Genomic DNA, 25,569 nt, shown 5'->3' on the forward strand with positions numbered 1-25,569 from the left:
CAAGTGTTATAGGTAAAAAAGGTTATACTTACATTACTCAAAAAAGATAAACTACAACAAAATGTGAGGAAAATAACATTTCATATAAAATAACTAAAATTTAAAAATTCTTAGGTTTTTTTTTATAGATCAAGAGTGGTACATAACTAATTTAATTTTTCCCATCAGACTTCTGAGATTGAAATATTCCAATTGCAATACTGTTAAAGATTGTGATTCTCTATAAGGTTTGTACAACCTGATTCAATGAAGTAAATCAATAACAAACACTGTTGTACAAAATAGCAAGCACACATCCCATGTACACTATCACTCATCAGTGGCGTAGCCAGGATTTGTGTATGGGGGGTGTTAAGAAGCATGTCCCCCCCCCCCCCCCCCCCTCGCCGTATTAGAGCGGGGGGTCTGGGGGTCCTCCCCCGGGAAAATTTGGATTTTAAGGTGTAAAATAGTGCTATTTTAGCAGTTTTCGGTACTTAAATTTAAATATTGTAATGGTAAAAATTTTTATTAATTTTATTATGAAATTTGTTTGAGTGATGAATAAGAAATTAATTAAAATTTGGTGCTAAGGGGGGGGTTTCAAGCCCTAACCCCCCCCCCCCCCCCCTGGCTACGCCCCTGTCACTCATACATGCTCACATTAATGCACACTTTATCAATCACATGCACAAAATTAAAAAACAATATTAAGACAGTTACTTAGGAAAAAAAATAAACAAGAGATAAAAATTAAGACCAGACAGATGAAACCATAAAAAATTTAAATTGAATACTTAGAAATTTTAAGATTAACATTGCACTGACACTTTTTAATATTTAACAAAAAAACACAGTCTGAACAAAATACTTGCTTCCAAAGCATCAATTAATTTTTTAACTCATATTTGTAAACTGTAAAATTAATAATAAAATTACTCTATTAATGATAATAAAAAAATCATAAATATGTTAATTGTAGTATGGAAACATATTTAAAAAAAAGAATGTAAATTTTAACTATGATAAACAATAACCATTTAATTAAAATCACTTACTTAAAGTCTTTTCTAATACCAAATTACATAAAAAAGAAACAAACACAATTAAAACTACACTATTTTGAAGGAAAAAACAATACTCTCCTTTAATTATATAAGAACTACAAATTGTGTTATTTAATGTATAGGCAGTTCTTGTTATTTTATTCACAATTCTAATACTATATAAAGTTATAAAATCTATTGAGTGTTAACTGGCTTGAAAATATCTCAAACATTATGTAACTGTACATAACATCATTGTATTTCAAGTAGTATTGTAGCCATTTATTGTTACTCATGTCTTGAAAGCAGCATGTTTCAATTTGTACTAATTCTTCCTTGTAGAAAAATGTGTGATTTTGTTACAAACTAGTTTGTTAATGTAATTAAAACTATTGGATATGGTCAAGTTTAGCTACAGCAAAATTGATATTCCACTAATTGTAAAGGTTTCCGAACACTGCACACCAAACCAAAACGCAATAAGATGTCAAGGCATTGAGCTAGCAAATCTGCAGGCACCTAACTTCCTTGTACACTAACTGCTGGGTCGTCCTCGACGGGTGAAAGGTTGGGGGGGGGGGGGGGGGGGGGGGGGGGCACCAAGAGGAGACCAAGTTGAGTTTCAAAATATTTATTTTCATTCTTGGGTTTACCCTGATGGAATGAAAATTACAACATTGGAATCCTTACACAAGTTATGCTGTCCGCAAAACAATACATTTACAGTTATGGCCGTGGTAAGGTTTACAGATTTTCTTTTGAAATTGTGGGTTTTTTAATGTTTCTACATTAGGTAATGAGGCAAGGACATGATAAAATTATTTGCGCTCTGGCCCTTATTTTCTCTCGACGGCCCTGGCTATACGCATCTAAAAGCAAAAAAAAAAAAAGGAAGTAGTCCCTATACTACCAATAATGGGCAAAAAAAAAAAAAAAAGGAGGTACGTGTCTACTCCTACAAAATTCCTTTTGCTCTGAAGGTCGGGAGCAAGTGATTGAATATCTGTTTGTACTTCTCGCCCGAATGCATGGGGCGGTCCTCCCGCTGCCCTTCGCCGTCCGGCAGCGCGCCGTTGAACTCGAACCCGTCGTCGAGCAGGATGGCCAACTCCGTGGCGGCGAGGAACAGCGCGTGGTCGGCGTTCCCGTCGAGAGCGTGTCTCAGCTCGGCCAGACTCGGGGGTCTCCGGCCGCAGCCGAGGCGCGCCAGCACCGAGCACAGCTCGCCGTGGTACTCGCGCAGCAGCGCGTCGCAGTGGTCGCGGCGCACCTCGTCGTCCGGGTCCACCACGAAGAAGTACTGCAGGTCCACGGCCGGCGACGCGAAGTGCGCGCTCTGGTAGTCGATGAGGCGCACGTCGTCCACCTCGCCCGCCTCGCCGTAGCTGAACAGCGCGTTGTTCACCCACAGGTCGCCGTGGTTCAGCACGTTGAAGCCGTCATCGTCCCGCCGGAACACCTCCGCGAGGCGGTCCATCAGGTTGTCGGCGAACCTGCCGGGCACGAGCCAGTGGCGGATCCAGGATTTTGGTTTGGGAGGGGCTTGACCCATCTGAGGCTAAGCTTTATCAAGGCAAACACTAAAACAATAGTGGACCCAGATGCTTTTGGAGGGGGCTTGAGCCCGTTAGCCCCCCCCCCCCCCCCCCCCCCCTCTGGATCCGCTACTGGGCACGACCGTCTTTCGTTTGTCTCTCGCTGAGTAGTTCTCAATGGGTAGCCTGCGACCCCTCCACCGAAATCATTCCCTCGGCGATCGAGGCCACGACCCCCCCAGGAAAATCCTAGTGCTCGAACATTTTGTCTTCCCTTTCGACACAGCCGTTTTGTGTAGTATATTAGGGGGTAGTGATGCTCCCAGAAGGAAAAAAAAAAGTTTTTAAAACACTTTCACCAAGTTCGTTGCGTGTCAACTTATAAGCGCGCGAACTATTACGCCTATACTAAAATTAATGTGTTCATAAATTCGCTTAATGAACAATGTAATTCATACTCCTTTTTTTTTTTGTAAAGAAAACCAACAGCATAACATATCACTAGAGACCTGCAAAATTCGCGGAGTTTCGATGGCCTTCAAGATAGACTGCACATACCCCTGTACACTCGGGAAAATAACGCAAGTTCATTGGCTGCCGACTTGTAAGTCGTCTCAGCTGGTTTGGCTGTGATTCGATCCTTCTTTGGTTGAGGGTTTATGACTGGTTGAGATTCGTCCAGATGAACAGTAAGCCAATAGCAAAATTATCTAAGAGGTATATGTGTTTGAATTCTAGCCTATCACCGAATGAATCCGCGAATTTTGCAGGTCTCTACATATCACAAATCACCATGTATTTGGGGATAAAATTAGTGGTAAAGATAACACCGTATTATATTATTTAACATTGGTAGATGTTGGTAGACTCACCTAGACTGTGAAAATATTTTATGGGACTGAAACATTAAAACGAATATAATATTTTAACAGTTTTATTTATTTAAGATATATTTTTAATTTTTTTCAGGGAAGCTTAGCGGAGGATGGCCACACTTACTGATAATTATAAAAACACCAATTCCGTAGTGAAACCAGAACCCACGGCCTCGAGTTTTCTTTGGACACACTAGTTACTACCTGCATAGTATGCTATTACGATTTGTTTTATGTGTAACAAACTATCTCTCGGAATACGGCATTTGGAAGAAGTATTTTCGTTAATGGAACGGTGCTGCCATCTGTGGCGAATGGTTAGAACCAAAGTTCACTAAGCCATAGGGAAACCTTAAAGTATTAACTATTTAATGAATATTACCAAGATGGTTAGCAGTTTAATAAAATTCGTTGTCGAAAATCAACCGGGGTTTAATATTTTGGTCCTGTCTTTTCTCGCTTTTCTCGGAGCCGTTTCATTACACAGTTTAAAATTTCGGTCTTCTAATCAAATGATTCGATTGCCGAAGTAGCTGCTCCGGCAAAGAGTTATAGCGCCGGGTGCATAAAAAGTGTATTTCGCGTAAAGAAATGTAGTTCAAAACACAATTATTACGCTCGGCATTATTTTAAGGAGTTCGTTTCCGAGTTTCGTATTATACGGGTATTTTCATCACGAGAACTCATGAATTTGCTCGTTACCGAGGTTAGATGTTACAACATCTCTGGAGAGTACTGAAAAACTCACGTGTTTTTTTTTTTTTTTTTTTTGTAAAAGAGATTGACTTTAAGTGATTTTCAAGACTATTATTATGATCGCTGTATCAAACTAAAGCTAAAATTGTGGTATTCGCTCCAATCAATAAAGAATGTATATAAACTACAGGTGGGGACATTTGTCTGAAGATGAGTTCAGCTGATTTTATCTCCTGCGTATGATCCTAAAAAAAAACTGTGTTCTCGTCTTGACCGGTCGGAATAAAGTTTTACCAATTTTAGGGCTTAACACTGTGCCAGTTGGCAAACCGACTGTACATTATTTAAACAACAATATTATTTCTGCGCTATCTACACAGCATCACTGCACAGGTGGCAAAATAAACAAAGGATGTTAACGTCGCGTGGCTTTGCACAGAGGGAGAAAGTTGTAGTCTATAGCCCGTCCCACTCTTAGATTGCAGTACACGGCTTATGGCGCGCGCTGTTGCCAAATCTCTAACACAGTACGAATTTCAGGAGATGCGTGTCTTTGTAATTTGGATCGAACAAGAAGAATTTTAAGAAATCATATCGTAATTTATAATATTTAATTTTATTACACATATAAATTTGTAATAATGCCACTTTTATGTAAATTAAAAAAAAACTACCTATTGTAGACGAAATTTTCTTATAGTTTTCTTTTCTGTTCTAAAAATCCCATATATATAATTATATATATATATCACATTTTCATGGGCCCGATAAATGCCGAATTTTTGGACAAGTCATGTCCAAAATGATAAATAAAATACGGTAATGGAAATTCTCGGTCGAGTAAGTTATGGGAAAAATCCGAACAATTGGTTCGAAATGGGGAAGATTTTTTGAAAAACAGAAAAATCGCAACAACTCCCATAATATGAATAATATCAAATCCGTTTTAACGTATGATAACTCGGATTACCTAATGCCGAAAAATGTTTTCTAAATACATTTTTGATACGACCAGCCATAACTGCATGGGTTCGAAAAAAATTTTCACCGGACAAAAAAACGTAACTGCCTTAGTAGACACCTTATTAAATCTGTTTAAATTGTTTGTAATAATATCATAATTATTTTCCAAAACTTTGTCTAAAACAATGTTTGATAAGATGCTTGGTGAGAAGGATAGAAAAATAATTCAAAATTTTGTACCATGATCGCTATTAAATTCCTTCGTATTTATTTCATACATTTTACATATTATGTTCAAGAATCGATTATAATATTTTTTGTTGACTAAGGAAGCCATGTATTTGAAATTGCTTGTAGGACAGAACTCCACTTATCTAAACACACGACCCTGTTTCCTCTTATGACGGCAGCGCGCGCTCTTGTACTGATAAGACACATATTTAACAGCTACATATTTCCACGGAAACTGTAGAAGCAATTGAGATGGAGCTGCTTTTAAAAACTAATTCAATTTATTGTGAACATTTTTCTCGCTTTCGTCCCCCATCTATCTTTAATAGAAAAAATGTTTTCCGCGGGTCAACCTTTTGATGTGTCAGTTTGTGAGAAAATGCATTTCAATATATTAAAAACATTATTTAAGTGAAACCTGTACAGTTTTTGTCTTAACATTTGTTCGGTGGCGTCCTAAGGCATTAATTTACTAATAAAAAAAATCTGAATGAAATACACATGTAGGTTTTCTTTTTTTGATGTGAAACATATCGGAATACTTCAAAACAGTTCGCAGCGAATAAGTTATGTTTTTTAATTTTTTCGGACACTTAAAATATTGTTAAGTATTCAAAATAAGCATTGTCTGATGCGTATTTTGATTCTATACAATATGAAAAAAGCTTGGTCCAAAAATTAAAATTTTAAATTTCGTTTGATTTTTGGCAACAACGCACGAAGAAACAAGGACAGTGCTAACGGCAATCGGCGTGTGTTTGAGAGAGAAAGAATGCGCCCATTTACTTCCACACTGCAATCTAAGAGTGGGATGCTCTATAGTATTCACAGTTCTAGGTGATCAACTGCTCGAGCGATAGCGATAGCGCCCCTTTTTCTTTAAGAAAAAGTAACATTAAAAATTATGTTCGAGGTATGTGCTAATTTTGAAACATATATTTTTGCATTAAACGATGTTAGGCAAGACCCATGGAGTAAAGAAACGACAGAAGATGGCATGCTGTGACGAAGTGTAAGTCACTTTTTACCTCATTATCACCATTTTGCAACCCCAAAACATTGCGGAAATTGTGCTTGATCACGCCAAATAGTGGTACGAACCATAATTTTCGTTGTTAAACACAGTCCTTCAAAAACTGTTCCCCAATGTTTTGCGTGTCACGCATCAGTTGAACCAAAAAAAAAGTAGTTTAACGCAGTGTCTATGTAGCAATGCATGCGTGGCCACTTCCTGGTAAAGACCTACCGTGATCTAACGTAACTTGTTCCAAGAACGTAAGCATAATTTCAATTCGTGGCAGAATTTTTTTTTTGGGGGGGGGGGGGGGGGGGGGGGTGTTAGATACGTAAAACCACACTGCCTGCTGTGTGCTTCCAAATTCTTTCCATTAGTTGGTTGGAATTAGGATATTTTTTTCAGGATTTTGGATCAGAGGGGGGGGAGAGAGGTCTGACCTGTTATAATCTAACCCACAAGCAAGTACTATCCAGGCGGGTTCTTCTAGAACTGTGCCGGGCCGTAGCCAAGATTTTGTGAAGTTTTCTTTATATTATTGAATTTTAAAAGAAAAGTGATGGTCATACTCAAATCCCCAGGGAGTAGCGGACTTTCAGAAATTCAACGTTTTCACACAGAAATAAAAGAAAACTGAAAATTATATTAATATATATATATTTAAAATTTTTTTAATACTTTGTTCTTAAGTCAATTATTTGAATAATAATATGGGTTTGTATGAAATAAATTGGTTACAAAAAAACAAGAATGCAAACAGGAATTAAATATAGACTATTCGGAAACACGATTCCTGCCGCTTTTGCATGTGAGACATGTCAGACCATAATAAGGTAAAAAAAAAAAAAAATTGTTCCAACAGTTCGTGCAGCTAGGTTGGTAGCGGGCTGACCTCTCCAGCTTGTCGGCGACCTCGGGGCCTGCGGCGGGCCAGCCGCGCAGCTCGGCGGCCAGGCGCCGCACCAGGCCCGACAGCACGCCGCCCCAGTGGGCGCGCGCCTCCGCCGACTCCGTGATGTGTGACTGGGAGTACTGCCGCATGGAAGCCGGGTCCAGCTCGTGCAGGCGCGCCGAGGCGGCGTGCAGCTGCGCCAGCCTCCTCAGCAGCGCCGAGCTGTGCGCGAGGTCGAGCCCCCGGCGCGGGTGCGCGCGCAGGCCGGCCGCCGTCAGGTCCTCCAGCACCAGCAGGCGGCGCGGCCGCTGCGGCGAGCAGGGCCGGCGCAAGGTCAATTGGCGCCCTAGGCGAAAAAACCTCCCCCCCCCTTCCCTCCCGCCGGACACCACAAAAAAAAAATTTTCCTTGCCTCAAAATACATCACGTAAGCCTAAGATTTGGTCAACAATCAAATGTAAGCAGGCTTGTGTGTTTTTTTTTTTTTTTACTTTTTTACTTATTACAAATCATAAACAGGTCACCGTGGACTTTAAATAATCACTTATATCAATATGAACATTCCAAACTGTTACAAAAAATCAATTTTCATCTAGTTTCAATAATCGTTAAACATTATTATATCAGCTGTTATGTGTCGTGCTGCGCCGCCGCCAGCTAATTGGCGCCCTAGGCGGTTGCCCAGTTCGCCTATATGGACGCGCCGGCCCTGGCGGCGAGGAAACGCCCTTCACTGCTCCAGCTCCCCAACACAGTCAGGCACTCTGGCTACTGGTACCTTCGAATATATATATACTGTATAGAAGTCGCGAGTGGATAGGATTTACTCTACGTTTTTTTTCCAGGAGCGTATGATGAGCAGCTTAAGAACTTCACCGCTGCAGTGCGCTGCCGTAACGCCCTGTATCGTCTTAGGTTCTTATTTACACGTTAGAGCGCAGCACTTTCGCCCGCTGTCATATCCAAAGCTGGTACGGATCAAGGGGCATTCTTCATTATCGTGTGAGACATGGGCGTAGATCCCGGACACCCCCCCCCCCCCACCAGGAATCAAAACTCCCCTCTCTGAGCGAGCCCGCTTGCGCGTGCAAAACGTAACTGTGAAATTGAAATGATAAACGTTATCCTGCCACCCTCCCCCCCCCCCCCTCCCAGGGAATCACAACTGATTTTCGCCCATGGTGTGAGATTAAAAAAAAAATAATGAATTCTTTTGACTATAGTTACAGCCACAATATTATTCATGTCCTTATTAGGATAGATTTAAAAAAAAACGTAACCATAAATTTATGTTGTAAATAAACGCAAGATGAGTCTGAATTCAACCGACAAACATAGCTGCAGTTTCATCACGATTGAAATATGTTGAAAAAATGCCGGGACTTAATAGTCTAAAGTGCTAAGTGCTAAAGTGCCGGTATACGCCTCTTGATTTGGAGCTGAAAAACAGGTTTATTGCAAACAACGGAGGAAACATTTAATAAGTAACACAAAACGTCTGAATGATTTTTAAATGAACAAAGTTCTTCAACAACCACAAAAATTGATCTTGCAAAATGAGTTAATAGAAACATCTCTATACCCCACACAGGTCCAATCATATTAGGTTTTGCAGTGGTTGTATAAATTGGTCCAACCACACACGCTATCAGATCACAATAAACCAGGAGTTGGGCGCTGGGAGTGTCGGAGGAGCACGCACGCACCTCCTGGCAGAGGTAGCACCTGGGCGCGAAGGGCGCGCGCGCCTCGGGCAGCGCCTGCTCCAGGAGGCGCGTCAGGCGCGGGATGGTCTCGCTGTACATGCTCATCTCGCGCGGGAAGGCGCTCGACGTGCTGATGAACTCCTGGTGCTTGCCACCCGACGGCAGCGACTTGAGCAGCAGCGCCACCTCGCGCTCGGCGCCGGCCGCCTCCGCCTCGCCGTCCCCGCCTGCGAGCAGCCGTCACCCGGCCTCCAGCCTCCAGCCTCCCGTCTCCCGTATCCAGCCTCCCGTCTCCAGCCTTCCGTCTCCAGCCTCCCGTCTCCCGTCTTCAGCCTCAGCCTCCAGCCTCCAGCCTCCCGTCTCCAGCCTCCCGTCTCCAGCCTTCCGTCTCCAGCCTCCCGTCTCCCGTCTTCAGCCTCAGCCTCCAGCCTCCCGTCTCCCGTATCCAGCCTCCCGTCTCCAGCCTCCAGTCTCCCGTCTCCAGCTTCCAGTCTCCCGTCTCCAGCCTCCCGTCTCCAGCCTCCCGTCTCTAGCCTCCCGTCTCCCGTCTCCAGTCTACAGTCTCCCGTCTCCAGCTTCCAGTCTCCCGTCTGCAGCCTCCCGTCTCCCGTCTCCAGCCTCCCGTCTCCAGCCTCCCGTCTCCACCTCCCGTCTCCAGCCTCCCGTCTCCAGCCTCCCGTCTCCCGTATCCAGCCTCCCGTCTCCCGTATCCAGCCTCCCGTCTCCCGTATCCAGCCTCCCGTCTGCCATCTCCCGTCCCCGTACATTGTTCCAGCACAGGGCCACAATAACCCGGACAACAGTGACACGGCCAACTCTAATACGGCTGTCGGCTATCATTCAAGCCGAATGCGTCCATACATTGCACCACAAAACAGTGTAAGTCCTATAGGAATTTTTTTTTAATTTCCTGTTTATAGCTTGAGTACTTAACAATATAATATTTAGTCGTTTCTTGCACATCGTGAGGTTAAGTTTATTTTAGATACAAGGAAGCAAGCTATAGACAAGTTGATTATTCCGCTGTTACCTATGCTGAAACTTAAAAATAAACGTAATAAACAGTTGAAGTCACACTAAATATTTGAAAGTGTACCCAAACGCAAAACGAAATTTCGTTTCTCAGCATAAAGATTTACTACCATGTAGGTAAATATTTTTGAAGTTTAGTTCTGTAAGGTTTCCGGGTTGCTTTCTGACGTGCGGCGCGAAACTACAAAATTAAAAAATTATATATATATTCTTCTTGCGGACCGTCTGGGCGCGTATTTTGTCGTGTTGACGTCACGGCTACCTTGTATTTAATTGGCTACTGAGCGTGTCAGGCCGGTCGTGTTGTGTTCGTCTTCGCATCGTGACTCCATCTTTGGAGGGGCGAATGGCCGGAGAGTTTTGGGTGGTACGGAATAATTTCCGGTTAGCTGGGGGATCCGAAATTTTAAAAACATCAACGCATTTTTTACGTATTGTCAACAGCGGTTGCATTAAACACTGGCACTGAAAAATAAAATTATACAGGTTGTCCCTTAGCTAGAGAAAGAAAAAATCCACGGATTCATTTCGCAATAGGCTAGAATTCAAACTCGATCACCTTCACATTGCAGCAGTGATTGGACCACGGTTTACCTGAAGGACTCTTGAGCCAATGAAAAAAAAATCCTCAACAAAAGCAGTATCCAATCACAAGCATCCCATTTAACAGGTATCACGAGTCAGTAGAAAATGAGCAGGTCTAATTTTCCCAAGTAAATATAGAATCGCGAAGTCTATCCTAGAAACCGCGAATTTTTCCAGTCTCTACCCATTACACAACGTCAAACAGAGAACAATAGATAGGCCAGTTAAAAACGGTTCTGAATTAAAAAAAAAAACAGAAATTCAAAAAGTGTCGTAGTTTTTGAATTTCAGGCATTTTTTTCAAATGTTCACCCCTCACCAAATGACTAAATATTTTTGCCACAAAATAACCCCTCTATTGATTAAAATTAAAAATAAAACCAAACATGGTAAACGTTTTACGTAAAAAAATACTTTGCTAACAAATAACTTCCTAAGGCCCTGAAGCCCACTAAATTCAAATTTCCGCATTGCTGTTCGTGGCTGTAATTTTGCAGTGTTTCGTTGACAGACAAGTATATAAATATAAATAAATAAATATATTACATATATAAAGAGCTGGATTTGACATTCTCCGCCATCCACTAAATTTACGTCCCGGAATTCGTAAACATTATATATGTATACACACACACCATTTATAAATTTTAAGTATTTATCTACATACAAATATTTAGCTAAACCTATATTTTCTTGGGCGAAACATTCATCATACCTGTTTTGTTCCTGGCGATCCTGAGCGAGAAGAAATATATTTCGCTGGCGTAGCCTTCGTCCTGGGTAGCTTTCCTCTTGAAGTGAACGTCTTTCAAGGCGAAGTCGGAATGTTCTCCGCCTTGTCTGAGGACCGCCTCCATGAACCGCCTACCCGCCCAGGGCGGCAGTCCCGGCACCGCGTCGCCTTCTTCCTCGCTCGCAGCTGCAGCTGCAGCGGCAGCGGCCATCTGCGGAGCACGCCAGCTGTGGCAGCACGTGCATCGACCGCTCCACGCCGGTTCTGTCAGCGAGTTTTCAAATCACGCAACGATCGCAACGGCGCAAAACGCAACTTATATAACTTATATGATCTACCTATATATTTTCGCCAACGACCAGAAAATCCCTTGTTTATCGTTATTGAATAATTATTATTAACAAATCTTCGTAAACGCTGTTTGCCACCATCAAGTGCATATAGTAGCACAAAACAAATGGGAATTTTAAACTATTAGAAACGGCTCCGAAAAAAGTGAATAAGAGTTGAAAAATACTAAACCCCTGCTTTGGACCTGATTTTTGACAAGGAATTTTATCAAACTAATGCCTATCTTGTTCAGATTCACTATAAAGTCCGCACACGTTAGAAGTTATATTTGTATGGTATTACTAAAATATTAAACTGAAAATTTTTTAAACTCATATTATAACACTAAGAATATGTATATTTATTTTTGTTCAGATGACAGAAATCAGTCTGTAAATACATCCTACAAACCAACCTCTAACCTTATTGAGCTGATTCAACATTATTATTACATAAGATTGATATTAAAAAAAGTAAAAAATAAATTACAGTGAGGAGATTTGGGCCACGTTCAAAATTCGCACTTGAGATTTACAAGCTCTTCACCGCTGTGCTACCGAACCTATTGGCTTTTGCAAGAAGAATATGTATTATAATTATTGTAATGCCAGGTTTCTCATGTATTTTAAAACTTGTATATACTTTTTACTATGACTATTTTAGTTTAACAAATATGTTCCAGGGCCGTTTCTCTAACATAAAGTTTCATTTAGAACACCAATACGTTTGGTTATGCCCCCTTAAGTTCACCCGAAAGTGACTACATGCGGGTTTAAGTTGCTTCACGCGGGTCCGCCATCTTGAAGACTTCGGCAACGTGGTTACACATTTCCGTTCATTCTACTTCCGTTCCATTCACGAAATTGCCGTGCACCGAGAGCTAAGACGTTTACACATTAAAAAAAAAATTGGTTGTCTGTAAAGTCGGTTTACGGACGATAGTTTAACGTGACAACGTCATAACAAAACATTGATGAAATGATTGCATACTTTTATGAATAAAATTGAATCATTTTTATTGAATTATCATTATTTTGTAAGGATACAAAGAAGGAGTGAAATGAAATCTACAATTTAATTGATAAATTTACTTTTATTTGCACTCATTAATACAAATATGTTTATTACTTTAACGAACAGATTATTTTAACTATAACCTTTATGCATGTTTGCTATTTAACTTCTTCCAATCTGTGTTATTCTGTTCAGGATAGGACGATGATAGGAAAAGTAGGAAACGAATGGGAGTGTTTCAAGGATGATGTGAAGGAAAATGGCTTACCCAATACACAAATGCCTTCAAAAATAATATATTTGCGCCACGGACTCTGCAGCAATGCTAGGAGGAACGGGTTAGCAAAGAGCAATGAAAATGTTACATTGAAATGCATGAAAACAGAATTACGCCACGGACTCGGTCGCAATGCTAGGAGGTTCAGGTTAGCAAAGAGCAATAATAAAATGAGCGTAACGGGACACAGCGAAACGGGACAATGTGCGTTACGGAACACTCTTTCTTGCGTGCAGCCGGTGGTTCACCGATTTATTAGACGTTGTCACGTCAAAAAAGTTCGATGTACTCACGACACCAGGGGTTCGATTATGAAATGCACTAGCCTCGTCTTGTCGTGACTCTTGCGCGCGACTACCCGCCTTCCGCCAGTATCCGTATCCTCACACACCAAAAACACGGGTAAGGGACATATAGACTCCCACATACTTGTAGTCTCCGAGCACCGTCGACTGAGGCGGTACCACTAGTCGAATGTTGGGAAATAACGTTATTCTTTCCATCTACACACGAGCCGAAGCTATCAATAATTTAGTATCGTGGCGAGTGGACGAGAGTAGAAAGCGGCAAGTAGGCGAGTGATGGTTCAACACGAGGCAAGGAGCGAGTTAAGTAGATGTTCCGAGTGTCGAGCTGTGAATAAGCGATCCACTAATGAACTCTACGAAAACGTCGTCACTCATAACTTTCCAGTAAAGGGCGAGAGGCCAATGAGTCGGGGTGGGGGAAGCTATCCAATCGTCCACCATTCATTTTTACTGAATCCAGCCCGTTTTACCAAACTATTCGACTAAACAGTTCTGTTCACACGCGGCAAAATTACTTAACTACTCGCCACTCAATTAAATTACTGGCCTAACGTAAACCAGTCGGTAGCGACGCCGCGATAGGTCGATATACCGGTCACAGACGAGATTTTTCAAATATCGCAAATGCGATATGGAGAAAAAAAAGAGCGATATATTATATGCCACAATTTTGCGATGTTTGTCATAACAATATTTGCTCACTGCAGTTTCTAATTTAAATGTGTTACATGTAGTGGGAATTATAGACATTTGCGTGGTATTTTGAATATATTTACGATATTAGTTGTACCTATCCTAATATTTGCAATGTTGAATTTTACGATGGCGATAGTGATATTAGTGATAAATATACTAGCGATAAGCCCACATCGCCATTACTTTTAGATGTTTTAAAATAAGCGATGCATAACATCGATATCGATCGGGTTTCCACGTATAGCAACAATATTTAAGGTCAAGGTCAGGGTCAAGGTCATCCAAGATGGCCGCCATGATGTCACAATCCAAAATGGCGGGCATCGGCTCCGGCTCCACACCCAGAACCCAGGCGCCGGACCGGCGGACACTAAATTAAATGTATAATTCTTTAAACTAATGCCCTGCGTAAGTAATAAGTATACATAGGGAAATTGTGAGATTTGAGCTAAACCATATGGCGGAGAAATGAAGATAAAATGAAATGCAAGCACCTTGACAATTTTCAAAAATCTGTACCGGGTATGTAATGTTTGTTTTCACTCTTCTAAAAAAAAGTTCAAAAAACGACATTGGAAACAGAACTACTATTCCACCTTGAGCGTATTCTTAAAATATTGTCGTAAACAGACTCCACTCGGATATCTTGAGCAGTTTTTTCAAATCGCGTGGTTCTCTTCGGACGCTCTGCACACCGTAACCGTGCGATGTAAAATCCTAATTAAAAAAAAAAAAGATCCAACTCACGTGATCATTGAAGAGAGAAATATATAATTAATGAGTGAATGATTGAGAACATTTGAGCAGATGTGGAGCTCAGTTACAGTATGTTTGGATACGGCGGTAAACACCAGGTTCTACGCAGGCAATTTGGATTAGAGCACGTGAAACTACGCAAGATACCTGCTGACTTAATTTAAGATTGATTCGTTCGATTCAAATTGACTTTCACAGCTGCACAGATAAAACCAATGATGTTGAAACTTTCGTACAAGAGGACTCTTTTTGCTAACGGAAGGTACGCCAATAAGATTTGTTGGCGAAAACACGTGGCAAAATTAGAAAATTGACTAAGAGGCGAGAAATAGAAATAAGAAGCCAAGAACTATGTTAAAAGTAATGTAGGTGATCTCCTACGGAAACTTGAAGATAAGAAAACGAAGTAGCCTATTTATATCATACTGATGGGGCTGGAAAGCTGGAAAAAAACTCTTGACACATTTAAATATAAATAGATTAATGATACTGCGATTTCAAGGAACGTTTGTTCATAAACTGTACTAATATCATATCTGGCATCGGCAGAGTGAATCATTTAGCTATCTGAAGAGCCAGAGAGATGAGAGCCATCGAGCCATCGTAGCTGCGTAGATACTGGAAGAAGACGTTTCCACGCGCTCACGCGCAATGTACACAGCCCAAATCACGCCAAGCACACCTGCTAACATGACCGCGAGTCACTTACAAATGGCAACACGACAGCACCACAGCCTCGCTGCACAAACATATCTGTTCACACTTCTTCACGAGGCAGAGAAAATTCTACTTCCATGTTACTTCAAACACATTAGTTAAATCATTTCCCCATTGCAAGACCGTTGAATATATTGATTTCATAGTTTTCGAGAGGCGATCTGCGATGGAGTTAGTTCAACAAATTTTGTTCGCAGCCAATAACACATTCCTGTTTTTACAAAAGATTCTCTTTTATGCAGAAAACGTATTTTTTGATCATTGGGAAAATTCTAAAAACTCTCTACCTTCAAGATAACGTTCGTGAAAAAACAGCAGTTTCTCTTGTATAAACCCTTTTAAAAAATCCCCCTGTGTGCTGAATACGGGCTTATTTTTATTTTTAGAAGAAAAAAAACTTAAAAAAATCAATGCAAAACAACAGTGTGCTATTAAAAACGTATAACATACGCAATTTCTGATAACTCCCAAAAATTTAACAATTTTTTTAATTCGTTAAAAAAAAATATCCTTAAATTACTAACCGGTGTGGTTAAACCAAAATCCCGGGTTTGCTAAAAAATATTTTACTAAATTTACAGGTAAATTGGTTAAATACAAAAAAAATCCAAAAACGAATTTTCAGAAAATTTAAAGAATAGTATTGCCATTTTCGAAACTGGTTTGAAATGTGTTAAATCAACTTTTTGAAGAAAAAAAAATCGCGATCTGCCAAAATGTAACGCTTCGATCGTTGCTTGTTCGTGGTTTGCGCTGCTTCCCAGCACTTGCTCCGAAATAACAATCGATATTTACAAAAAAATTAAACACGCCGCGAAATTGCGGCGGAGTTGAGCTTTGCTGTGTGTCCATTTGTTGCATAAGCACAAACACAGGAATCAAATTACGAAAGTATGTTTTTTTAAAACATCTCTGCTTCCTCGGCGATAAAGTGGTCAGATCACGTGGGGCTCCCATCAAAGCGACACGGGTTCGATTGCCGACAGGGGTCGAACACTGACTTCTGCATTGTGTTGAACGTACCGGGTGTTGCCGCTTACGGGCTGAATTATTAGTCAATAAAGTAAATCAAGGTTCATTTTCTTGTTTTCACACTGCTAACCCGTCAAATCATTTGAGTTGAAATAGTGACTAACAGGGCAATGTATGTTACGCGAAAAAAGATTTCCACTACAGCTGTGCGCTAAAACTTTGCAGTATTGTCTGCGTTTATTTCAGGCACATGTCTAATGTCAGCACACCAATCTACCAGTGCGGAAGCAAACACGTCCTGAATGGCCCGGCCAAATAGGGCAATGGCTTCTCTCGCAGACGGTCACCAATTACTAGAGACCTGCAAAATTCGCGGATTCATTCGGTGATAGGCTAGAATTCAAACACATATACCTCTTAGATAATTTTGCTATTGGCTTACTGTTCATCTGGACGAATCTCAACCAGTTATAAACCCTCAACCAAAGAAGGATCGAATCACAGACAAACCAGCTGAGACGACTTACAAGTAGGCAGCCAATGAACTTGCGTTATTTGCCCGAGTGTACAGGGGTATGTGCAGTCTATCCTGAAGGCCATCGAAACCGCGAATTTTGCAGGTCTCTACCAATTACAAGGGAAAAATTGCTAGCGTAGGTATACCTTATTGCAGTGTAATGAGCAAACAGATTTTTTTTTGCGAAAAATACATGCCCCTAGTCTCAAGAGAAACTAAGAGCCCGGGGGCAAACCATTTTGTCGGACTACCCCCCCCCCCCCCTCCCAACAATAATTTAGTTAAAACGGCCTCCTGGCTGGGCGCGCGAGCTCTTTAAGCGCGGCGGGCGCTAAGGGCGACACTGGCTCGCGCATCCATATCTCTCTTCGCCTCTAAGCGTCAGGCACAAAACAGGCGTGCAGTCTTCTAGTCGTAACGCGCCTCCGTGGGGCTTTAGGTGGCGACCCTATCATCTTATGCTGGAATATTCCCTATACCATTTACAGTACTGTGCGTAATATTCTTCATCACAAAAAAAGTCCATGAAAACACCCGTTTTAGCTTCTTTTTTTTTTTATTCACTGTCCTAAAAGTACACGTTATAGACGAAGCCATGGAACGAAGCTTGTACAGACAAGTGCAATGGCTAGAGACCTGCAAAATTCGCGGTTTCGATGGCCTTCAGGATAGACTGCACACTCGGGAAAATAACGTAAGTTCATTGGCTGCCGACTTGTAAGTCGTCTCAGCTGGTTTGTCTGTGATTCGATCCTTCTTTGGTTGAGGGTTTATAACTGGTTGAGATTCGTCCAGATGAACAGTAAGCCAATAGCAAAATTATCTAAGATGTATAGGCCTATGTGTTTGAATTCTAGCCTATCACCGAATGAATCCGCGAATTTCGCAGGTCTCTAGCAATGCCTCGTAAATGCTGTTCGTAATCAGACACTTTCCATTCATTTTGTGCTGTTTGTAAATGGCGCGTTAACACCTGGGGCTCTGCACGCTTTTTGGCGAACCAGCGAGGCGGCTACCTTTATGCACATCTCTTTAAACTCAAGAATTAAAAAATATATTAAATCTCGTAAATGTTACCGTGACTATAACCGCAAATGTGATCTGAACGTCATCACTTAACTTGTAATGTTTCCTACAGATTAGATTTACAATTCCAAAACTCTGCCGAGACCCCGAGACCCCTGGAGTAGGCGCCGCCCCTCTCCCCCCCCCCCCCCCCTTCCACGCAAATAACCTGTCTCTCGGAGGCCCTGCCACTAGCAGTTACCTGTCCATGCTTCTTCTGTCGCCTCGCGACGCGGTGCAACACACGTCGCTCAACCAACAGTACGTCCTCCGCGCTAGCCATGTGTGTGCACACGTGTGCTGCGTGCTGGTACCTCTCGCCCACAATGGAAGCCGAGGGGAATCAGTCCATTGTCCGAGCCTCTGGCGCCCCAACGGCCGGCCGTAATTTGCTGATAAGCACTATCGACAGGGAACTGTTATCAGCGGCTGCAGCGCCGGACACTAGCACTCGAGACGGTCCACCTTCGCGGGCGAGATGACGTTCCACGTAACGCTGTTACAGTGGCGACCCTGGACTCTGCGGGGCCCTGTCCTTTTTACTTTTATGGAGGCCCTCTCCCGGAAAATTGGAAAAACCAACTCTTTCAAACAAAATTATAAGCCAACTTGGGACTTAAATTTGTAGAATGATTTTGCTCATTTATCTTAAGTAATGTTGATATTCTTTCCTGATAAATTATCTTTATTACAAAAAAAATATATATATATATTTCTTTTCTATAAATGCTTACCATCTAATTCCGGTGGATTCGCGTAATTAATTAATGTCGACATTATTGCACGTGTATAATGTTAGTCGTAACCTTTTAACACAATTTTTTTTTAATGAGCTAAAGCATTAGATTATAATTCACACAAAACAAACCAGAAACCTTACTGAGAAGTGTAGGCAGAATGCTAGACATGTCATTGGTGGATGCGTAGACCAATGGTGTACTGAGTTTGGCCTCCTGTCCACGTTCCCACTTATTTACGTAAAATTTGCCGATATAAATGCCGAAATATGTTGTATATCAATTATATGTGTTTATTTTTGTTTTATATTTGCGAGCTTAAAAAACCTGTAAATAGTTATTAGTTTGTAACTTCACAAAGAGCATAGTATAAGCCAGGTACCAAGTTATAATTTCTAATTCTACTGTAAGCTACTGTTGGATAGATTTTCTTATAAGCTGTTCCCTCAAATAAGCGATTATGGATAACTAACCTTCACCAGTTAGTTACTTTGGCATGCAACCCTGTTTCCACGAAAGAGGCTAAACAAGGATCTTGTTTATCCTTGTCGGTGGATGGCTTCCGAATTCAGCTCCTGACAGTGGCGTACGCAGCTCCTTACCATCCCCCCTCCAAATCATAAAAATCTAAAACAAATCCTGTGTACGCTCCTTGCTCCTGAAGGTTTCTTCGACAACACTGAATACTCAGCGTAATTTACGAAAGAGCTTGCGTTGATACCATCAGATTCGATGCCCCACTACAACTAACCACTTCTGAAGTTTTCGACAGCTGGTCCCAAGTGCCAAAGCAAGGACATGAAGACACGCCAGTCATTCGGCTACCCCTTATCAACCCCCCTCCTTTTCCCAATCATCTACATTCTCTCTTCCCCACCGAATTAGCAACACAACCCCCTCCTACTTTAGCAGCATTCCCACGCGTACATATTGTTTGTCTCATGAAACTTGTCTAAAATTTATCAGTTCTCAAAAGCAGTACCAATTGTACCCATTTCCCAACGTTACATGATGCTTCTTTTTTTTAATAACACTGACAACCACATGTAGTTAGTTGTTTATAACTATTGACAAGACGACAGTGGCAGAAGGATACTTAGACCATTGGTACTATTTCTATGAAGCGTCAAATTTGAGAAAAGTTACAAGATAAAAACTATAAAAACCTCGGAAGTAAAACATTTTCACTTTGTGAGGAAACGATGCAGTTTACTCTACTGGTTGTTAGTGTAGTTTAAATAATTACTATACGCATAGTTCAATCTTGTTTTATTATATGGAAATTTTGAAGCTTATAAATGTGTAATTATGCTCGCGTAAAACCCTTTAAATCTGACGCCCACCGAACTCTGGCGCCCAGAGCAACCCGCCTCCTTTTTTATAAAAAAGATCAGTTCAGGATACTTTTGTCACTAACTATCAACAAATTTCTGCATCCATAATTTACATTAGGTAAGTACTATAAGGTTTCATGAACTCTCGAACGCTGAAACACGTTTCTGACAGTTCTATTGGCCAATAAGTATTCCAATGTTGGGACCAAAGGCTATGACAGAATCTCCTGAGTGGACACTTAACCTACTTATCTTCTCAAGTCTCAACTAACACGTTAAAAATGTTTAAAAATAAGAATTCTGCCCGAAAGTTTAACTGGTACAGTAACTAATTAAACAAATGTAAAAAAAAAAAAATTCTGTACTGAATGTATGAGCTAAAAATGTAAATTATTCTTTAATTTTACCAAAATCGTTGCTAGGATTCAATTCTAATAGTTCTCTTATAAAATCTGCATGTTAAACTGTTTAGCATGCTTATTGCAATTGTAGAGGCAAGCATTCGCGTGTCTATTCGTCAAGTATGTAATCACAAGGACGAATAAAGTACCTACTAAAGGTCTGAAACAGTGACAGATACAGGAATTGTTTTCGGGGAGATGGGTTTAATTTTGTAAAAAAAATTGTAAACTATTTAAATTTGAAGGCGTGTACTAAAACGAAAACTTACATTACTATTAACACTGACTTATGGGCCTACAGAAGTAGCCGTAAGTGACTTGGCTTCTCACAAGTCCGACACTGGTCCGAAGTAAGTATACATATAACTGCGTTACTGTTAAATAAAGGGCCTTAAAATTATTGCTAACTGCGCAGCTTGCGTGCGTATAAATTCCTGCTCTACGACAGTATTCAACGCAATGAGTTTCCAGTTGCTACGCTGTAGGTACTCACGTTCGGCGGAGAGCCTGCAGGCAGCGCTGCGATCGAACGGCTTCAGTCCTGCCACACCACCGCGCGCAGCACAGGAAATGAGCTGGCAGGTTCTTGTTTGGCACGGTGGAAGAAGGGGAGGGAGGAGGAAGAAAGAAAGATAGAGACGGCTGAACGCTTGTTAAAACGGTCCGCTCGAAGGCTACTCCGGTCATTCGAACTCGACCAGTGACAATACCGTGTTCCGTAACCTGCCCACAGCGCACTACGCGCTTTGTTTCAGAGTTTGCAGAGGTCGCTGATAAAGCCCTTCGTTGGAAATAATGATGATTCTGAACTGAAATAATCCCTCAAACAAGTGCATCGTGATTATATTTGCTTAGGCTACAATCTTGTCCATTAACTGCATGTCAGACGCGGAGGCCAAATTTTATTTTTGATGTGTAACTTCTTAACTCTCGCTATACGGCATTTGGTATGAGCGTAATTTCGAGACTGCAACAGAAGTCGTAAGTATGGAACGGAAATGTGTAACCACGGTGCTGCCATCTGTGGCGGATGGCACAAACCAAAGTTCACAAAGGGAAATTTTTTTATAACATTTACTGTTTAATGAATTATAACAAGATAGGCAGTATATTAATTAAATTCCTTGTCGAAATAAAGTCCAAAGCCAGGTTTAGAAGGTATTTTATAAAAGCCTTTTCACTTTTCGTTTGTAGGGTATACTATGTTAACTAAAATATTTAAATTCAAGTGTTAAACTTTGTTCTCATTAAACGTTGTATGACACTATTGAAGTTTAGTACTGATACCATAATTATTTGCAAATCCCAAGCCTAACTCTGATTTATTTAATGCCATGTTTTGCAGTTGCATTTTTCCTTTGTATAATAACCCCCCCCCCCCCCCCCCCCCCCGAGAAGTCTTCCTTGAGCGGCCCCTGCTGCATGTGGTTTGGAGCACTGAGTTGGGACCGATTGTGAAAGCTCCATTTTCTATCACAACCTTGTTAAAATTATTGATACAGTTATTCATTGTATTATCACTCACACACACACATATATAGACACACACATTAGTCCGGTCAAAATAGACATAAAAATTGTGATCAAATAACAACAATTCCGACAGAGCTGAATTTTGGTAGAGACCTTGGGTTCACCAGTAGAAATAAAGTGCTAAAAGTCCCCATAGATCCCACATGTGCTAATAAAGTTATTCAAGGTCAAAGGTCAAAATGTTTGGTTTTTTGGATTTTTCTCAAAAAAAGTAAGTTTTATCAAAAATATAGCCCAGACAAAAATTGTAGATTATAAAATTATCTACAAAAATGGTTCTTATTCCTTTTTTTTCCCCTAAGAATCACCATTCCTAAATTATCGCCATTTTAAAGTTGGAGTTACCTATTTCTACACGATATGAACACAAATTCCACGTAATAACGTAGTTAGGCACTTAATATAAGTAAAAATGCCTATTTGTGTCTCTTATATGTATAAAATATACAATACTAAGAATATTGTTACGATTTCCCTGCGGGTTCGTAAAGGATAGCCCAATTAATAGATTTTATTTCACACACAGTTTTATTTATTACCACTACTTGTCACTTACAAATAATCTTCTAAATTGGCAGATAATTAATTACACGTAAAGAAATGTCAATTCCCCAGTCACTCGTTTCACACACTTCGCTGGGCCGCACTTCCGGCGCAACTCTCACAGCAGCACCCCTCGTGGGTCTCCGCCGCCGCCGCAGTCACACCCTTCGCCAAGATCCCACACGACGACTCGCTCGCCACTTCACTCGGGACTCCGCCGCGCCCGCGACTCTATCGCCCGGAAACTCCCGACTCCACTGAACTCACTCACTCCCTGCCCTGGAACCTTCGTCCAAGGACTTCGCCACTCTGCCGCACCCGCGGCACTATCGCCCGGAAAATCCCGACCCCACTGAACTCACTCACTCCCTGCCCTGGAACCTTCGTCCAAGGACTTCGCCACTCTGCCGCACCCGCGGCACTATCGCCCGGAAACTCCGCCGCGGGAGAACTCCCCACTGAACTGCTCGTGAAGGTCGGCCCAACCTCCTTATATAACCCTTGGGTTCCCGTCCAGAACAATCGGGCATGTCTCCGAGATATCGCGCGACCTTCGCCGTCGAAATGCCCAGAAACGCGTCGTGAGTCCTCGAAGGACGCGGCGGCTGCTCAAAGAACGCCGATAAACTCAACAAGCATCGGGTTCCCACTAAACGCGCCGATAAACATGTCTAAGTCCTTTTATTCCGCAGTGCGGCCTCTTTTAAGTAACTCGATCTGAGGCAGGTGCGCGCTGCGACGGTCAGGATGTTGCGAGACAGTATGACACGAGATACCAGGGAGAGGATGCGGGTGGAAGAGGGGCGCAGACAGGCCGAACGAGCACGGCGATGCCAAGCACTGCAGCCAAGCGCGATCGTAACATTGCCCCCTCCTTAAACCTGTTCGTCCCGAACAGGTAATGCATCTCCTCCTGGAGGTCCCCATGCTACTCGAAGTTTAGGCCTCCTGCCTTTCCTCCATCGCGGGCTGTACAGTCTCACCAGATAACCCTCTATCTCATTAGATGTAGCTTCTCTTGTCACCTGGCGACACTTCTGCGTCGCAGATGCCCCATGTCGTTCAGCCAGCTGCCCGAGACGAGCTGACCGATGCCTTGGACGGACCCGATACTCTTGAGTGCATTGCTTATTGCCTTCCAACAGTTTCCTTGTTCCTTCCCTTTTTCTCTCCATTTCTTCTCTCGCAGCTACTTGTTCGCACAGCATTTCTTCCCGGCTCTTCTTCGTCTCTTCTTGGTTACTCGTGCCCTCTTGGTTCTTCTGTGTCTCACCTGGACTGCACTTAGTTTCTCCTTGTACCCTCTTCATGACTCCTTGTGTTCTCATTTTCTCTTCTCGGTCTTTCTTCCCCTGTTCTTGGTCTTTCTTCACCTCTTCTTGGTCTTCCTGAGTCTCTTCTTGGTCTTTCTTCGTTTCTTCTTTGCACTTCTCTATCTCTTCTTGACTCTCTTCTCGGCTTTTCTTCAGCTCTTCTGTGCATTTTGCTCTCTCTCTTTGGTAAATGTCCTCTTCGCTGTGTTCTTTGCTGTTCTCTTCGCTGTTCTCTTCACTGTTCTCTTTACTGTTTTCCTCTTCGCTGGTCTTCTCTTCGCTGGTCTTCTCTTCGCTGGTCTTCTCTTCTCTGGTCTTCTCTTCGCTCGTCTTCGCTTTTCTGTTCTTGTCCTGGCTGTTCTCCTCTCCTTGGATAATGTCCTCTTCGCTGTGTTCTTCGCTGTTCTCTTCGCTGTTCTCTTGACTGTTTTCCTCTTCGCTGGTCTTCTCTTCGCTGGTCTTCACTTTGCTGTTCTTCTCGTCGCTGTTCTTCTCTTTGCTGTTCTTCTCTTCGCTGTTATTCTCTTCTTGGCTGGTCTTCTCTTCTTGGCTGGTCTTCTCTTCGCTGGTCTTCATTTCGATGTTGTTCTCTGCGCTGTTCTTCTCCTGGCCGGTCTTCTGTTCACTGTTATTCTCTTCGCTGTTTTTATCTTGGTTATTCTTATCTTGGCTGTTCTTCTCTTCTAGGCTTATCTTCACTTCGGTCTTCATTTCATTCTTCATTTCTTTCTGGCCATTCTTCATTTCATCCTGATCCTTCCTCATTTCCTCTAGGCTATTATTTGACCCGCTCTTCGTTTCTTCATGATGGTCCTTACTCTCATTATTTTCACTATTTACTTCTTTCGCAGAGTTCTTCATACTGCTTATCCATGCCCTCATGTCATTCACCATTTCTTCCAGGATAACCCTTACCTTCCTGATATCTTCTACATTTAACTCTTCAGCAGCCATCTCTTTCTAAAGCATTTACTAATTAATCAACCTAAATATTTTTTTCTAATACTGTTCTTAATTTTAAATGGTCTAGCCGAACCTTCTAATTAAACTAACAATAACTATTACATTCAAAACTAACACTGACTACAGTATACTCATACTAACTCTAGAAAATTTCAAATTCACTAAAGTTCTAAACACTAACTATATTCTCAAAAACTAAATTCTATCCTCAACTTTTATTCTAATAATGTAACTGAATCCTAAATCTATTAATTAGGGCTATCCCACTTCTGACACCAAAATGTTACGATTTCCCTGCGGGTTCGTAAAGGATAGCCCAATTAATAGATTTTATTTCACACACAGTTTTATTTATTACCACTACTTGTCACTTACAAATAATCTTCTAAATTGGCAGATAATTAATTACACGTAAAGAAATGTCAATTCCCCAGTCACTCGTTTCACACACTTCGCTGGGCCGCACTTCCGGCGCAACTCTCACAGCAGCACCCCTCGTGGGTCTCCGCCGCCGCCGCAGTCACACCCTTCGCCAAGATCCCACACGACGACTCGCTCGCCACTTCACTCGGGACTCCGCCGCGCCCGCGACTCTATCGCCCGGAAACTCCCGACTCCACTGAACTCACTCACTCCCTGCCCTGGAACCTTCGTCCAAGGGCTTCGCCACTCTGCCGCACCCGCGGCACTATCGCCCGGAAAATCCCGACTCCACTGAACTCACTCACTCCCTGCCCTGGAACCTTCGTCCAAGGACTTCGCCACTCTGCCGCACCCGCGGCACTATCGCCCGGAAACTCCGCCG

The 25,569-nt window shown here is 41.9% G+C and overlaps 1 protein-coding gene across 3 annotated transcripts; it reads right to left on the minus strand.

Moving 5' to 3' along the window:
• Positions 1-1,610: 1,610 nt before the first annotated feature.
• LOC134530451 (uncharacterized) lies at positions 1,611-20,976 on the minus strand. 3 transcript variants are annotated; one of them, XM_063365275.1, is made up of 5 exons: positions 20,906-20,976; positions 11,271-11,499; positions 8,939-9,165; positions 7,233-7,540; positions 1,611-2,518 (listed from the first exon to the last, which is right to left on the minus strand). In XM_063365275.1, the coding sequence occupies exons 2-5, from the start codon at positions 11,497-11,499 to the stop codon at positions 1,981-1,983; spliced, it is 1,302 nt and encodes a 433-aa protein (XP_063221345.1). In that variant the 5' UTR covers positions 20,906-20,976; the 3' UTR covers positions 1,611-1,980. The 3 variants fall into 3 exon arrangements, with proteins under 3 accessions (XP_063221345.1, XP_063221346.1, XP_063221344.1); XM_063365276.1 differs by lacking the exon at positions 20,906-20,976 and adding an exon at positions 20,682-20,862; XM_063365274.1 differs by lacking the exon at positions 20,906-20,976 and adding an exon at positions 18,143-18,275.
• Positions 20,977-25,569: the final 4,593 nt, after the last annotated feature.

Source organism: Bacillus rossius, chromosome 3, assembly GCF_032445375.1.
Source record: "Bacillus rossius redtenbacheri isolate Brsri chromosome 3, Brsri_v3, whole genome shotgun sequence".
Classification (NCBI taxonomy): domain Eukaryota; kingdom Metazoa; phylum Arthropoda; class Insecta; order Phasmatodea; family Bacillidae; genus Bacillus; species Bacillus rossius.

Coding starts and splice junctions, on each gene's coding strand:
- LOC134530451 (XM_063365274.1), bottom strand. CDS start 18,223: ATGGCTAGCGCGGAGGACGTACTGTTGGTTGAGCGACGTGTGTTGCAC. Junction 9,166..11,270: donor GATCGCCAGGAACAAAACAG/GTATGATGAATG, acceptor GGCTGCTCGCAG/GCGGGGACGGCGAGGCGGAG. Junction 2,519..7,232: donor GTCGCCGACAAGCTGGAGAG/GTCAGCCCGCTA, acceptor CGTGCCCGGCAG/GTTCGCCGACAACCTGATGG.